The 16,129-nt window shown below is 38.6% G+C and overlaps 2 protein-coding genes and 1 non-coding gene across 3 annotated transcripts; 1 reads left to right on the top strand and 2 right to left on the bottom strand.

Moving 5' to 3' along the window:
* Nucleotides 1-5,463: 5,463 nt before the first annotated feature.
* On the bottom strand, nt 5,464-12,401 carry LOC124168119 (60S ribosomal protein L3). The gene is made up of 8 exons (XM_046546245.1): nt 12,310-12,401; nt 11,796-11,988; nt 8,536-8,704; nt 8,197-8,332; nt 6,883-7,069; nt 6,518-6,720; nt 5,867-6,022; nt 5,464-5,687 (listed from the first exon to the last, which is right to left on the bottom strand). The coding sequence occupies exons 1-8, from the start codon at nt 12,310-12,312 to the stop codon at nt 5,502-5,504; spliced, it is 1,233 nt and encodes a 410-aa protein (XP_046402201.1). The 5' UTR covers nt 12,313-12,401; the 3' UTR covers nt 5,464-5,501.
* On the bottom strand, nt 11,524-11,723 carry LOC124173803. Its single transcript, XR_006868765.1, has one exon. It is a non-coding gene; the product is annotated as a small nucleolar RNA SNORA73 family (small nucleolar RNA).
* An 18-nt stretch (nt 12,402-12,419) lies between the features above and the next one.
* LOC124168130 (NADH dehydrogenase [ubiquinone] 1 beta subcomplex subunit 10) lies at nt 12,420-13,651 on the top strand. The gene is made up of 4 exons (XM_046546253.1): nt 12,420-12,638; nt 12,717-12,852; nt 12,975-13,114; nt 13,400-13,651. Exons 1-4 carry the CDS (start codon nt 12,548-12,550, stop codon nt 13,522-13,524), a joined length of 492 nt encoding a protein of 163 aa, XP_046402209.1. The 5' UTR covers nt 12,420-12,547; the 3' UTR covers nt 13,525-13,651.
* Nucleotides 13,652-16,129: the final 2,478 nt, after the last annotated feature.

Raw genomic sequence — 16,129 nt, 5'->3', positions numbered from 1 at the left:
ACTAAAACATCAAATTGATAGGGCGAGGAGTTGATGAGTGTGGTGAGGATCTGCAGCTGATCCACGATACGAACAAGGCTCTCCTCACCTGTGTATGTTTGAGAACTGAACAAAATTACCATTTTATCTAGGGTAAATTGGATACTCAAGAAAGGGGCTATAGCCCCCCCAGCCCCTCTCTGGATCCGCCACTGGTGAGGATGGATTTAATATAATGACAGGGGTGGATTCATAATCATTGCCAAACTTTTCCATCCAGGGGACGTTCTCAAGTGTAAAATTTTTACAGGCTGTGCTACGCTCTATTATAAATTCAACTCAAATTTTTCTCACATTTGGGACTTGTAGCTATATTCACTTGCATATCACTCCCTTTATATTTTTACAAGCATGCAAAAACTATTAAAATTTAAGAATATATGATAAAATTTGGGGGGGGGGGGCCATGACCCCCCTGAATGAAGGTAAGTTAAGGCAGATGCCTTCAGTGGCGGATACAGAAAAAACTCAAGGGGGGGGCGCAACATATCTTGAATTGTCTTTAATTTTATCGTAATAAAAGATTATCAAGTCACTGGCCGAGTATATGAAAATTTTATTTAAAGTGATTATAAACATGTAAAAGACAATGCCATCTTATGATATAAAAAAGTTACAATTGTGGTTTTGCAATGTTCGGCAATACATGCGGACCCGCAAGGGGGGGGCGCGCGCCCCCCATCTGTATCCGCCACTGGATGCCTTCCAGGTAGAGGTGCATGAAATGGGAAAGGTTCTGGGAGTAAGGCAAGCTCCATGCTATTAGATAATTTCTCATGTTGTAATTTCCCATTGGATGAAATTACAGTGGAACTTGGTTATGACGTCATCAAAGGGACCAGAAGATTTTTAACATTATATCCGAGTCACGTTATAAAAAAAGCAGCCTTAAATCTGAGTGACACAACTTAACATTGCACAAACAAAACAACTAACAACGTGTAAAACAACTGTCAACATACACGATGCTCACAAGGAGGTAGGTAGTGATGTGACTGATGATCTACCATAACTAACGAAACAAACAATACAATACAGAGTGCCTGTGTCAGTGACCTTGTAGAATGCAGGGGTGGGAAGGGATAAGACCCAGGTATGCGGGACAGCCCCCGCTCCCTCCAGACACCAATTAAACAAGAGTTGCATCCCGTCACCTGCTCAGCGTCCATCTTGTGACCTGTTTTTGCTTATGATTCTTCTACACATGGTTTCTATGAACTTTTGAACATAATACAATCACACTACCACTTTTGTAACCTAAGAACGGCAGAATTTTTGGCGCTATACCCGAGCGTCGCAATATTTGTTGACGATATAAACAGGTTCTCGTACAACGTAAAATGTTCAATTTTGGCTGGTCTGAATAAAATGTGACGTTAAACCCAAGTTGACGTTACAGCCGATGCTGTTATAACCAAGTTCCACTGTATATACATTTAATTCCTTAGGGCAAATGTGTGGTTGACTCCTATACTTTTGGCTTTACTTCAAGGAATCACATAATAGGAAATGAAAATTCACTAAGTACATTTCTACCCTCCTACTTACTTTCCATCCAAGCTATAACAACACCATCATGTTATTATCAAGGAAATACCTATGCTTATAGCCAAGAATATGCCTTGATAATGACAGACCACTGCCAAAATCCCTGCCTAAAGCATAACGTTTTCAACAGTTGGAATAAAAGTATCAACAATTTCATGCTGATACTTTCATTCCAACTGTTAAAAAAGTTATGCTATAGGCACCTCTCCATTGAGCACCCCTCCTCACTTGAACCCCCCATCCTCTTTATAAGGTCCACTCACATGAGGTAGAGTTCAGAAAAAAGGAATGAACAGATAAATAGCTGACAGCATAAGTTTATGCTTGAATTTTTACCTTGGGAAAAATAGACAATTCAATTAGAGAAAAACAGCTAAGAGTAAAATAACATGAAACAGTTTAACTTTTATGCAACTAAAAATCTTTATGAATACCCTTTCCAAAAATGTCTAGCCTTAATTCATTCAACAAAAAAGAAGAGTAACTTCAAAAATAAAAACATTACGTACTGCTGTAACAGAATGAACTGCCACCCTTGAACTGCAACTATTTTGCCCTAAGGTAAATCTGGCTCTGCAAATTAGGTCATAACATGACACCATTTTGCGGTCATAGTGAGATCGTCTTCAATGAAAGTGAAACATAGAGAAAGGGAAAGTGGACAGAGTGAAGGGGAGAGGGAAGGGCAAAGCTGGATTAAGGTTTATGAGATGAGAGGGGGATTAGAACTTTCTGTGGTGCCTCACTGGTATGCAAACCCTCTCAGAGTTAATGTGACTGCTCATAGACATGCGACTTTTAGATATTCTCCAATTACCTTTAAAAATTATTTGTTGAGCTGGCAATTTAAGTACCTACTCACCAAACAATGACTTCCATATTTCCTTTTCTATCACATTTTTTTAAAAATTGTCTCCCTTCCTCCGTTAATCCCTCACTGCGGAAAGGGATCCATATATTTACCTACACAGTGGTGTCAAAGTTTTAATATGCATATTGTATTTTCTGAAAGGCAAAAAGTAATGAAACTAATTCTAAGAGGAAAAAATCGCAAATTGTTATCATCCATGTAGACCATTGGATTCTGCATTTGCCAAGGAGAAGATGGTGATTTTCTCCTCCTATCATTAGCAAGTGGCCAATCTCACTATGCTGGACTTGTCAGCATGAGATTTACCAAATGCCCCTAGCAGTGTTAATGTCTCTCCTTCAGTCACAGTTCGGTGGTGAAAGAATGAACCTCTACCCTCATTGTTAATGCCTTAAATGGACAGTGGGATAGCACAGAGGTTTGGAATATCAGAGATTTAGATTATGTATTGGAGATTGAATACAAAAGAAAGTTACAAAATGTATTTGGACACTATAAATCCTTATTGTGAAATACCAGTCCCTCTCTTGATTCCTAGGATTTAATTGACAGCCATTGCTCATTTCTATATGTACACAATTTACAGATACTCAAGGAAACATAAGCACCAATCAGTGTACCTTTGTAGGAGAATCTCGTTCTTCTGGTACAATTATTAACACTCCCATATTCCATTCCCTCAATTGCCGAAGGAGACCTTCCTTGCTCCTCACAGTCACAATACATTCTTCACTCCACTCAGGGATGCCAACTTACAAAAAATATTGGGGGGGCCAAAACCGGTGATCTTCCCCTGAGAAATTTTATAAGTACATAGTGAGTTTGAAGCTTTTTAGAAGAGCCATATGATCAACATTAGAACCCTGATAACTCTAATCTTGATATCTAGATATTTCGGGGAAAAACGGCAAGCCAGACACCTTTTTTCCTCACACCAGTAATGAATTTTGGGGGGCTCGGGCCCCCTCACGCCCCGTGGAGTGCAGTGGCGATACCCTGAGGCAGGGTGGCACCACTGCACTCCATCCTAAGTTTGGCATGAGGTCAGAGCTCATGCCAGACTTAGCTACTGGCATGTTACACATTGAGGGCCAGTACCTTTCCCCAGGCACCACCTCACATGTTGTGGCCTGGGAGAGGCTTTTATTTAAGGGTTTTTTAGGGCACCATAACCTCAGACTTCCCTTGAGCAGTGAAACTATTTCTAGGGTGTGACCAGCATGGAAGCTTTCACCTCCTGTCTATGGATACTTTCACACTATTTCTCTCCCTTGATCTTAATAATCTCATTGATGAAACCTCTGGAAATCAAAAATTAATTTAATGCAATTACTTCAAACACAAATGAAAAAAGTATTTAAAATTGAACTCCATAACCGAAACAGTAATTTAAATGTTGTATGCAGGAAAACATTACTGTACATACTGTAAATTTTGATGCAAGGGTTTTTGCAATTAAGGTGACAATATTTTTAACATGCATACGAAGAAAATAATTTTCTTCCACCAATATGTACTTAGATCTTACAGGGACATACAAATTAGAAACACTGTGCTCCCACCAATGTATTTACTTATATAAATATATCTTAGCAGTAGCAGGGCAAATATATCACCTATTGTAAATTTTAAACAAAAAAACCTGTCATCAGTTTTTTCAAGCAATTAGATAAGTTAGGTCACCCAATGATATTGATAAAACCTCCCTAAAAGCAAATCTGACACCTCAATCCACTCTCATAAAACCCACCAGCAGGCATCAACCAATTTTCATTACCACCAGTAGCTGAAAAATGCCATATCCTACCAAGCTGTCCCCTGAAGTGACCAATGAATTTAATGCCCTTTTGAGACCAACTGTGCAGCATGGGTTGGTTTTGGGGGATAAAGTTCCCCTCCCAGAGTTCAGAGAAGTCATTATAAAAATATATCAGCGTGGCAAACTTTGAAACTATTATTAAGAATGACTCAAATAAAACAACTATTCACACAACCTGAGCACTTTCAATTTTGTCTATTATTATAATATACTTGGTCACTTATTTTAGGTAATTTTACTAATATTTCTTATAGACCAATGAAATATCCCTCAAAGCCGTATGACTCACCATTTTTAATCATTTACCCTAGAAATCATCCTAGGATAGGGCCCCCACTTGCCCCAGCAGGTATTCCATGCCCCGCAAAACCCTCAGCACTAGTTACACCTAATACTCCAAATCCTTAACTCCTAGCTGCGCCCCTATTTAAGCCAACCCGAAACATTAGAAGCCAATACACTATACTGCTACCATGAAGTTCAGAGATTGCCAGACATCCCTGTGGAACATAGTATGCATTTGGATCATCAAACATTGTAAGTCATCCCATACCTTCTTTCACAGGATCCCAGATTGTGATACAAACTTAGTGCATAAGAGAAGGAAAGTGAAATGACCAATAAAGAAGATGAAACCGAAAATGGACCACGTGATCACCTCAATTGACACATATCTAAGGAAAAGATCAGCACCACATTGTACCATCATGACCCTGACCATAGTTGAGGAAACCAGCTGGTTGAACAATAAATTTCCGGCGATTCCTTGCAAAATTAGCCAGTGTCTAGAAAACTAAAAGATGTCTTACACAGTAGAAGTGTGAGATATTCACCCATAATACCTGGAAGCACTTCCCACAACCTTACCCTTGATTCTTATGGGACATGACACCCCATTAAAGGAAAAGGTTCACCAAGAAATAACCATGACCATTGCAAAAAGTGAACTAAGACAACCGTAGGAGACTACCTCCAACAATGACTTCGGATCACTATCTCAGTACACAAGAAATCTCAAAATAAGTTTCTCTGACGTAACCAGGATAACCCCCCCTCATCTAGCTTAGAAACTCTTTCTGGATGAGAACATATTGATGCACTTATCTTCTCAATCAAAGGGAGCAGCAATGAAGCAAAAATTTAGCCTTGTAATATGAAAAGATGAGGAAGTAAATTAAAACCACAATTAACAATGCCAATATCATTTATTCAAAAATGATACACTTATGATGCAGCTGTAGCAGTCGCAGCTGCTGCAGCTTCCTTGATTCTGTCCTTCTTAAGAGGACCCATGAAGGTAGCCTTGTCGGCAGCAGTTTGGAAGCGACCATGACCAAATTTGGATGATGTATCAATGAACTTCAGATTGATCTTCTCCAAAGCGGATCTCTTTGTATGAGTCAGCAGTGACTGAAAGAGGAAAAAAACAATCCATTACCACCCATTTCCCACTTAACAGAAAATGTTGAATTATAAAACAACATCAGTCCTATCATTAAATATCACATTGAGTCATATTTCAAATGTCTTGGCTCTATTAATATCATCACGTGAATAAGGCAAGAAATAAAGAAGGGAAAAGTCATTACCTTCCTCAAGGTGATCACCCTCTTCTTGGGACCCATGCAACAACCCTTAAGCATTACATAGTCATTATTAACCTCACCATAGTGAGGGAAACCTCCCATGGGAGTGATTGTTTTCTCAGTTAAATCATACTCAGTAGCTGCATTATTCTTCACCACCTGTGGATCAAAATGATTAACCATTAATATCATTGTGGACACCAATTAGGCTGAAATGATACAATCAATACACTTCCTTTTACGGAAAGGACAGTGTGTATAGTGGGATTATTACATAAGTTGAAGGAAAAAAATCTGTAGTAAAAAAATAAGTTTCACATGTGGCTCAGGGAAAAGGCACTGGTTTCCCTCTCTTTATTGCATGATTTTCAAAGGCAAATGGTAGACACTATTTAGCTTCCTCTTTTGTGTGTAAGACAACCTTTGGTTTTTAATACAGGGTAAATGAAGTTAACAATGAGTACTGTGTGAGGATGTCATATCAGGATAGGCACGAAAGGCATGAAATTAGCACAGCTGGCCAACTGTACCAGAGAAATAAAACAATTTAAAGGCTGTAAGGAATGACAAAGCCATTAAGAAGCCAACTGAAAAAAATGAAGGGATAAAGAGAATAGCACAGAGAATTAAAACAAAATGAAAAACTCGTCATACCTTGCCATCCTTCGTATGAATTCCCTGCCCAATGCGATAAATCTTCTTGTTCATCTCAGTCCTATGATGATAGCCCTTTTGACCAGCTCGTGCAACAGTGAACTGCACTCTTGACGGATGCCATGCACCAATGCAAGCCACCTTGCGCAAACCCTTGTGAGTCTTGCGAGGCAGCTTCTTTGTGTGCCACCTTGATGTAACACCTGGAAAGATTAGCACAATTAAACAAGGCTTACAACAGGCAGCAGGAGCAAACTGCAAATAAGTGTCAGTAGGAAGGCAGCATGTGAACATCCACATTTAATTCAGTGCGCGATGCATTCATCATTAAATTTATACAAACAAAGCAATATTCAGAAACTAACCTTTGTACCCTTTGCCTTTGGTGACACCAATGACATCAATCATCTCATCCTGAGCAAACACTTGAGACACTGGCAGAGGCTGCTCGAGATGCTCACGAGCCCAGTCAACCTTCTGTTCGATGGTGCCACCATTAACTTGAATCTCCATGATGTGGGCCTTCTTTTGGCGCTTCTTCAACAACTTCATCTGCAATATCAGGTATCAGTATAAAATACACTGGTCATCAAGTTAATTACCCCACCAACAAAACAGGACCATCATCAAAGCACTTTCTTCGAAAGCAGACATTGAATTTCCCCTAAATACCAACCACTTCACAAAAAAACAGCCAGTACACTCAAACAATATTTGACCAGTAGCCAAATTCAAGTGGCCAACTTTCAGGACTCAAATAGTACACAAATAAAGGCATGAATTCTGTGCAGAGTATTGCTGATACAGGTATGAATTAAATTATTGCCAAACAAACAATTCAATTTACGCACAACAAAAGCTATGCCTAACTTCCACCTACCTACAGTAAATAATGATGCAAGCAGTCGAGAAAGGCATGATGATTGTGTAAAACTGACTCAACATTATCAATACCATCTTCTCACATTATATAGCCACTTGAGCTTCTTCATTATATGTCAAACGCACATACTAATGAAGGTCAATAACCAGCTAATTACTCAAAGGAATCAGCAAGGAACTCTACAACAATTCTCAGTAGCTAAAAATTACTTCAATACAGTTTCATTAAATCTAGTTAGTTAAAGTAACAGGTTCAATAAATCTGAAGACCAACTATTTCTTTAATTTTCCTATCGGCTGCTTAGAAACATGGAATAAAATAGTTTTTGGCCTCATCATACAATTAGTCAAGCTTTTCAAGTACATGTACTCTACAATTTGAATGATTTTGCAAAGGCCACTCATGATTAGTGGCACTGCACGCATCAACACAAAAATAGCAACATGAAAAACCATGCTAAAGTAAATTACTGCTCCTCAACAGAAATTTAAGTATTTCCACCTTGCAATTCCAAAAAAATTTCCACCACATAACTAAATTCCTATGGCAATTCCAAAAAATGTACACAACATGGTTTGTCTCCAAGGTCATAACTCAATGAGCTACTGAAGATTATGGAATATGCTGTGCCAATGCTCACTCAGTCAAGGTAAGCATCAGTTACTATAAGATACTGAGGCAGGGTTGCTCCAATCCTATGGAGTCCATTAGCCAAACGAATGAGCTTGAGGAAGCACATTCTAGTATCTACAACATGAAATTAACACTAAAAAACCTATATTATAAAACTTCTTACCTGTGTATGAGCAATCACTCTAATGACTTTGCAGTATCTCTTCATTTTTGCCAGGTCTTTATCAATCTGCTTACGCCCTAGTTCATCTTGCCACTTCTTTGAGGCTTTGGTGAAAGCCTTCTTTTTGCACTTATACCTGTAGAATTCATAGAAACAAATAAATAGAGGGTAGCCTCATCACTTGAGCGGAGACTCAGCCCTCTTCCCTGTCACGGGGTGAACCCACATCCAGGGATGTGGCTCTCATCAGCCAAGAGCTGAGAGGAGAGCTGACAGAAATTAAAAAACAACTCATAACCAAGTGATTACACACAAGCATTCAATGAACCACAAACATACCAGTTCTTGTAAAATCTCCTTCGGCACTCTTCACTCAAGTGTTCAGCCCACACAGTCACTAAACCCCTCAAACCATGAGGAGTCTCAATGTAGCCCACAATTCCAACAATGACCATTGGTGGGGCTTCCAGTATAGTAACTGCCTCCACGATTTCCTTCTTGTTTACCTCTGCAAAATAAAAAGTTTACGTTAATAATAATAAATGATGGGATAACCATCAAAATAAGTATTTTATCTTAATTCTGACTACCATTTATTAAGTTTCTCACTGCAATGATGAAAAATGAAAGGAATTTGCAACAGCAAAGATTATACAACAGAATGGATAGAGTATGAAGATTTTCAATATAAGGCCAACGCAGCATTACTGAACATGCACTGGTGTGAATAGTGAAAAGTCAAAAAAAGACCTGGAATTGGACAGACCTTGACAGTAAAATGGATGCATAGGAGAAGAGAAGATGATAGTGAGAATAGAAAATCATTCTGGGGTGATTTGAAGGAAAAAAAAACTGAGTGGGCCACTAATGAATGGGAGAAATTTTAAGACTCCCTGAATATTGGAGAAAGGCACAGATTTGGTTAAATGCAAGCCAACAGCTTTGGATGAACTACAGAGATAAGAGATAGATAGCAGATAGAATAGAAAAATATAGGGAGGATGCCACGGACCAGCCAACTGCCAGAGCTTCCAATGAATACACTACACACCCAAATGATGTTTAGCCAAAGTTAACAGTATCCCCATTTCCAGCCTCTTGGATTGTCAACACACATGAAAGTCACAGCAATGACCTGGATTCAAATACAGGACCCAATGGCCAAAGATTTAACGATAGTGACACACGATATCATGTTTGCAATGCACATCTGTCAGTACGGCCATCCCAACAAATGAAAACTGTCCTAGCAATATTATGAAATACCAGATGTTCTACCTTCACATTACACCAAGTTTCCCAGAGGCCCCAAAAGGTCTCACTTTCCATGCCGCTATCCTCAGAATGCAATAACATTTCATTGATGTAGTCAGTATACCAGTATACATTCCAGTAGTCACCATTCAGATATATACTTTACTAAACATAGAGAATAAAACCATAGAATGTGGAGACCCAGCAATGATTAAATAATTTTTAATCTTGATACAATGACATTTATGACTGCTTCTTGACAGAAATTCAGGGCAATAATTAAGCTCAAATATTGGCATTAAAAGGAGTCTACTCCCACATAGAAACCATGCCTGTCAACCACCTGAACTCCAGGTAAAACTTTTGTAATTAGTATTGCTAAAATTTCCCAAACATAACACATTCTTTAACCAGTCATAAATAAATCTGTTTAAGAAGTTTCTACTGATAGCAAAACTTCTCAATAAATTAATTCCACGCCCTAGATTATTACAGATTACATTGAAACTGACTATACGCTCAATGCTGAAAATAGCCATCTCATGAATCAGCAGTAGCATTAGCAATTACGACTACACACATCAAACAATTACACTCACAAGAAATATTGCAGGTTAATATGGCAAAATTAAACAATCAAACCCCATGACATTTTTCCATACATATTATGAGTTATCTAGTACATTGATGCCCTACAATGAAGATGTGAAATGTAGCATTGAGACAATGGCAGGTCCTGCACCCCTTTAACTCTTGGATATAACTCATGACCACTCAGCCTTACATAAAATACTTCAAGCACATGCGAGGAGACATCCTAATCCAAGACGACGAAAAGATGGGATTAAAATACCAATAGATCCGAGACGAGCCTCACCAGAGGACAGAATGTGAAGAGTAGTAAAACTTACGTTAGTCCAGTACTTCCGGTAGAACTGTGCTTTCGAGTGCATTTCTCTGCTAACCATAAATATCAGTTTCACCGTTAACCCAAAGTACCAACAAAAACCATCAGGGATACTTGAAATGCTGCAGCGGATTGCATTCATATAGGTAATGCAAGAGATGGAAACGCGTGGCTTAACTCACAGAAGTAGTGAACAAAATACTTGCGTAAGTGATACCAAAATTTCGTACAATGATACCCGGACCGCCACCGGGTCACGAACTGCCTAAGTTTCGATGCCCGATTAGGCCATCGTCCACACGTCCCTGAGGACGACGGCCGTGTCGGACATCGAAACGGCTAGTTATGCAATTCCTGTCCTGGTGCGATCCCGAGAACATTTAAGTCTATTCGCCGGGAAAGCACTATTTCCTGATACTACAACCTTTCATTATTCCACTTAACATGAGATGCCTACCCTATCACCGATCATTGAGAAGGTGGTTACATCTGCTTACTAGAATTAAATGATCTTCATAATAACCAGTAATCACGAAAACGGTTCAGTCAGCTACGTGAGACCTCGCAAACCAAACACCAGGCCGTGTGGCACGGGACTAAACACTTAAAAGAGTACGTATCATAACCATATAAGCGCGCTCGCGTACAATAACATGTTAGAAGATGAAAACTCGCCTAACCCAATCTGGCTATCCCATATTATTGCAAGAGTCATTTCTAAGAGATTGGAATAAAATAATACACCACGGCATTACCGAATTCGATCCCCGGAGAACGATTGCGAAACAACTCTTACTTCAAGAAATTCACAGAACATGGCCAATTAGAAATTCAAGTAGGAAACTCCAACCTCTTTCCGATTCAACGGCACTAATTTACAGTAAACGGTACTGAACGGTAAAATACTGTAGGAAAGTGATTGTTTGAAGTCGAAATCCGGATTGTACCTCTTGTAAAGTAATACCCTAATTTCCGAAGCTCCACGTGCCAGAATTCATCCATCCCACGTTAATGCTATTCGGGAGTATTATCCTGCCCACAAATTCAAAAGTACACGAAAAGTTAATTTCACTTCGACCATCACCCGCGCAACAGCCTACCTTGAGACCACGTGGTGTCAAACCACACAACGCAAGAAAATAAGTTGAACCATACATTCTGCAAAAAATTGTATCCAGCATGGTTTGCCTCCCTGGTAACAGTCCAATGGACTCCAGAAAGGAAATGGAATATGCTGGACCCTCACTCAACTCGAGAAGAGCAGCTCGGTTGATCTATGATGCCGTGGCAGGATAATTGCACAAAATCAAACAACTCCAGAGCCACTTAAAGGTTCCACGAGGCAGTGGAAAACCTTCAGCATCAATATTGTAAACTACTACATTGCATCCGTCATTATGACGAATAGAAGTCGCGATTACGTTGTAAGTGAACTTACTTGACCCGGGTCGATCGGCTTCCCTGACCACATGGGTCATTCCAGCTTTATATCCAATAAAGGCAGTAAGATGAACTGGTTTCGAAGGATCATCTTTGGGGAAAGCCTTCACTTTACCACGGTGCCTTTGAGATCGCTTCTTAGGATAGAAACCCATTGACCCATGGCGGGGCGCGCTGAATTTCCTATGGGACTGAAATTCGGAAATAATTAGAGCAATTCTAACACATGAGAACTAAAACAGAATAGATTACATCATTCAGACCGCCCTAGAATATCATCCTCAGATAGGAACCCCTATCGGATAAAGTTTTCTAAATCATCATGGTAACGACACACGTGGCGTGACATCCAAAGTTGACGTTAAAAAAACAATATTATCCAAAATAGTTGAAAACAATTATAATTGGGAAAGTGAAACGTCATTAAACTTGTAATAAACTGATCTTAAAATAAAAAACGGATGCACGCACATAACATTAAATATCTAGAGATACACGTAACGTCTACTCACCATGGCGAACAGAGAACGACAGAGACTTCTTCCACGTAACAGCCGGATATAAAGATTTTATACCGAAACCAACATCTGCCGCTAGGTGTCAGGAATATCAACAGATGAAGATCGAAACAAAGAAACTGTGTAAGGCGGCGTTATGCACCCTCGTATTTGGCCGTAGTATCCTGATCATAAGACCAATTTTAGGGCAAGTATTGGAAATTTCAGCGATATTAACCAACGATAAATCAGGATGGGTGACGATGCAGGTTTAAGAAGTCCCCTCGCAAGATTTTTCCACTCAGTCGGCTCTGTTATAGATGCTCCTGTGGTGTGGTTTCGCGGTAAGGATATTATGATGAAGGGACCCCCACAGTTCTGAAATAGTAATGCTGTTCATCGCAAATAAACTTAATTTACAGAAAAAATTGTTGAGCCCAACCGTCCCACTTACTACTGGTATCATCAGAAGTTTCGCCGTGTACCAACAATTGACCAGTGCTACACGGACGATGTCGTTTGCCAAATGGAAGCCAACTTACAATTCAAAAGAGATAGGTTTGTTTGATTGATATTTACCGTCTGTATTGCGTACATATATACTATAGAAACATATTCCTGTGTTTTCTAGTAATTATTGTACTTCGCAATGACTTGTTCGTTATTTTTCTGTATTTTAGATTGGTTGATTCGTCTGTCCTCAACATATTGAGAATGCGATTCGAAGATTGTACCTTATATGAAGGTCCAAATGCTCCTGCGAAATGTAAAGAAATTCTTGAGCAGTATGAAAAAGCAGCGGAAAATTGGTTTATCAAATGTAAGTTGTCGCTCTTGGTTATTTCCTTGTACTATGGTTTCTGCCGTAATTGTGTACGGTATGTAAACATCTATAAAGAATTGGCTTACCGTACTTTTCCGCAAAAATGTTGTGTGTCAAAGTTTCGTATCGAGTTACGCGAGCGAGATTTGGGGATTAGGAAGATAGTTGTGCTGTATGTAATATAAAGCATTCATTATTTCAATATTCTGGCTTTATAGGTGTTGAAATTTGAATGTTTATTTTGTGGTTTCTAATGGTGTATCGCTTTCTCATTTACCACAGACGGTGATTTAGGAGGATACGGAGGTGCTCGAGAAGCTTATATGAAGCAGAAACATAGACTTATTTGGGAACGTCGACACGGACCAGTTGGATCTGGAAATAAAGAAACTGCCGAAGGAGCTTGAATTTTTTAAAGTTAATGTAGAAGGTCATGGGATCGAGATTTGTAGACGAAGAAAATTATCTCTTGTCAGTGGTTTACTGCCCGTATGTATATAGTGTTGTTAAAATTCAATAAAAGTTTTAAAAGAATTTCAAATTCTTATGTTAAAACATCGTTTTTGCTTAGAAAATCCAGTTTATCCGAGGAAGGATGTCACGATCATCTTTTCATGTTAATGGATTTTTGTTTGTATTTATCTATATTAACTTGAAGTATTTGTACGTACAAAAGCTTTGAAAATCATTGTATTTTGTCATTGGAGTAGATACCTCATTTATATTGAAAACAAATTTATACTTCTCTTAGTCTTATATTTCAATAGTCAGTTGAAGCAGTAAATTTACATCAAAAGACCTCCTTAAGGTCTTTGTACTAATTTCCCTTGGTACAACTTGGAGCTTGCTTTTTAGCTCTTGGACTAATTATTAACTTTAACATGAACTACCTACTGTATATTATGATGACCTTTTTCCTTAATGCATCTTCATTATCTGGTTACAACATCAACGTAAATCCTCGGTGGTTACTTCCTGGACTCAGCTATGAAAAATAAGTACTTTTCTTAAGGCCTGTTTATGCGGTACATTAACATGTACGGGTTAATGTCTAAGTAAATGTATAAATGCAAAAATGTACCATGTAGTACCACCCAACTTGTGCGAATGCATGCACAGAAAATAGAACCTGTTCTAATTTGGTTCAGGGATTTGGATATGTTCCGGTCCACAAAAATCATTCATGCAAACAGACATTAACTCGTACGTGTTAATGTGTCGTGTAAACAGGCCTTTAGATCTCATGATGGAGGACACCAACATGCACCCTAAAATATTGCATTTTCACAAATGGCGCTCCCTCGTATTTTTTTCTTCTCCTGTTTGACTACTTATTTCCTTTTGGCTATAAGTCCGTAGTTCAGATGTGACACTAATTTTCAGTTTATTACGACAAGGTTTTTCAATTTTGCTACTAATGGCACTTCCCTGATAGGTTTTAGTGTTTCTTCATACTTGAAAGTCTTCATATCTAAGTTAACTTCTTCCAGGAGGAGTTCATCTTAGTAAGAACTAAGTCCATCATTTTCACTTGGCTGAGTATCAGCTAAGTTGTGCTTCAAAGTCAGTAAAATATCTCCTATAATTCGGAAATGCAGGAACCTGGTTAGTGGCCTGCATTGTGGCCACAAAAAATGAAGGCCTGTGACTCAATTCCCAGTCCAGGAGAATTTTTTCCCCCAGGTATTATCTGACCTTATTTATGCTTACTACTAATTTTCCACCACTACCTTTTAATCATTCCCATACTTACCTCAGAGGTGAATGTAATACAATCATGATTTATCGATTTGACTCACCTTCCACCTCACATATCTTATCCAAAGATAATTAGTGTTTCCTGTGCATTTATAAGAAAACCTTTTTTCTACCAACTTACAGCCTGTTTAAACAGTATATTAACATGCACAAGTTAATATCTTAATGCATGAATACGAGAATGAATGCCACGATCCTCCTTGTAACCACCCAACCTGTGCGAGTGCATGGACAGAAAATGAAACCTGTTCTTATTTGATTACCTAATACATTTGTACTTGTTCCATTGTAGTCCACTGTCGTTCAATCACACAATTAGACATTTACCTATGTGCATTAATGTATTGTGTGAACAGGCCTTAAAACATGGAAAATGGATTTCCATGAGTTTGCAGAAATGTTTATGTTCAGGGAAAATTATTTCCTGGATTCTGTAATTATTCTATTTACTTGCTATGAAAGTGGCTTTAAAAGTCATCCCGCTTTCATCGTCTGGCCTAAGATGACGGAAACTAAATTTTTCCACCATTTACAGTGCAGCAAATATGACATATTTCTGATGTATCTTAATGGAAAATTTTGACATTTTTGTCATTAGAAACATATGTCGTACTTGACATTAGCAAAAACTTAGTTGCTGAAGGTCAAGATTATCAGGGTAAAGTCAGAGGATCTGAAATGGGTCAGTGGAACATGTCAAGCCAGGAAATCTTGTCCTTGGCATCAGGGAATAATATTGCCATAACATGAGAATAAAAAGGTCTGCTTTGCTTAGCTGGCTGAGGGCTTTGTTTTTTCGACTTCTATTTACCCAGGTTGTCTGCGAACCTTGAAAACCTGGATTACAAGGGAAATTTTGATCTTTAATAAAAACCTGTGGAATTCAATGAGTGTCCTAAAAAATTGTTTTTGCCGGACGCTGCAGGCAGCCCAATATGTTGATTTCTGGTGATGCACTCAAAGCAAAGGAAAAAAATCATTAGAGCATTTTCACATAAATGGAAATCTCTCAATGGATGGACCTCTTCCAATAATTTTCCATGAAAAGAATTTTCGGTTTGAATAGTTGCTTCCTTCGTATTAGTCTCATACTTACAGGTTAAATTTGGAAACTACTTCGTAGGACTCTTAGTTCATTGGATTTCAGTTCTAGGTCACTGCTGTTTCTATCTGGGGTACTTCTAGGAATGAAATTCACTGTCATGTTGACAATATTTAAGGTATGAATCTTTTGGAGGAGATAGTAAAGTGTCT

This window comes from Ischnura elegans, chromosome 1, assembly GCF_921293095.1.
Source record: "Ischnura elegans chromosome 1, ioIscEleg1.1, whole genome shotgun sequence".
Taxonomy (NCBI): Eukaryota; Metazoa; Arthropoda; class Insecta; order Odonata; family Coenagrionidae; genus Ischnura; species Ischnura elegans.
The sequence above is the reverse complement of the archived record's forward strand: the minus strand, read 5'-3'. Positions and strand labels throughout refer to the sequence as shown.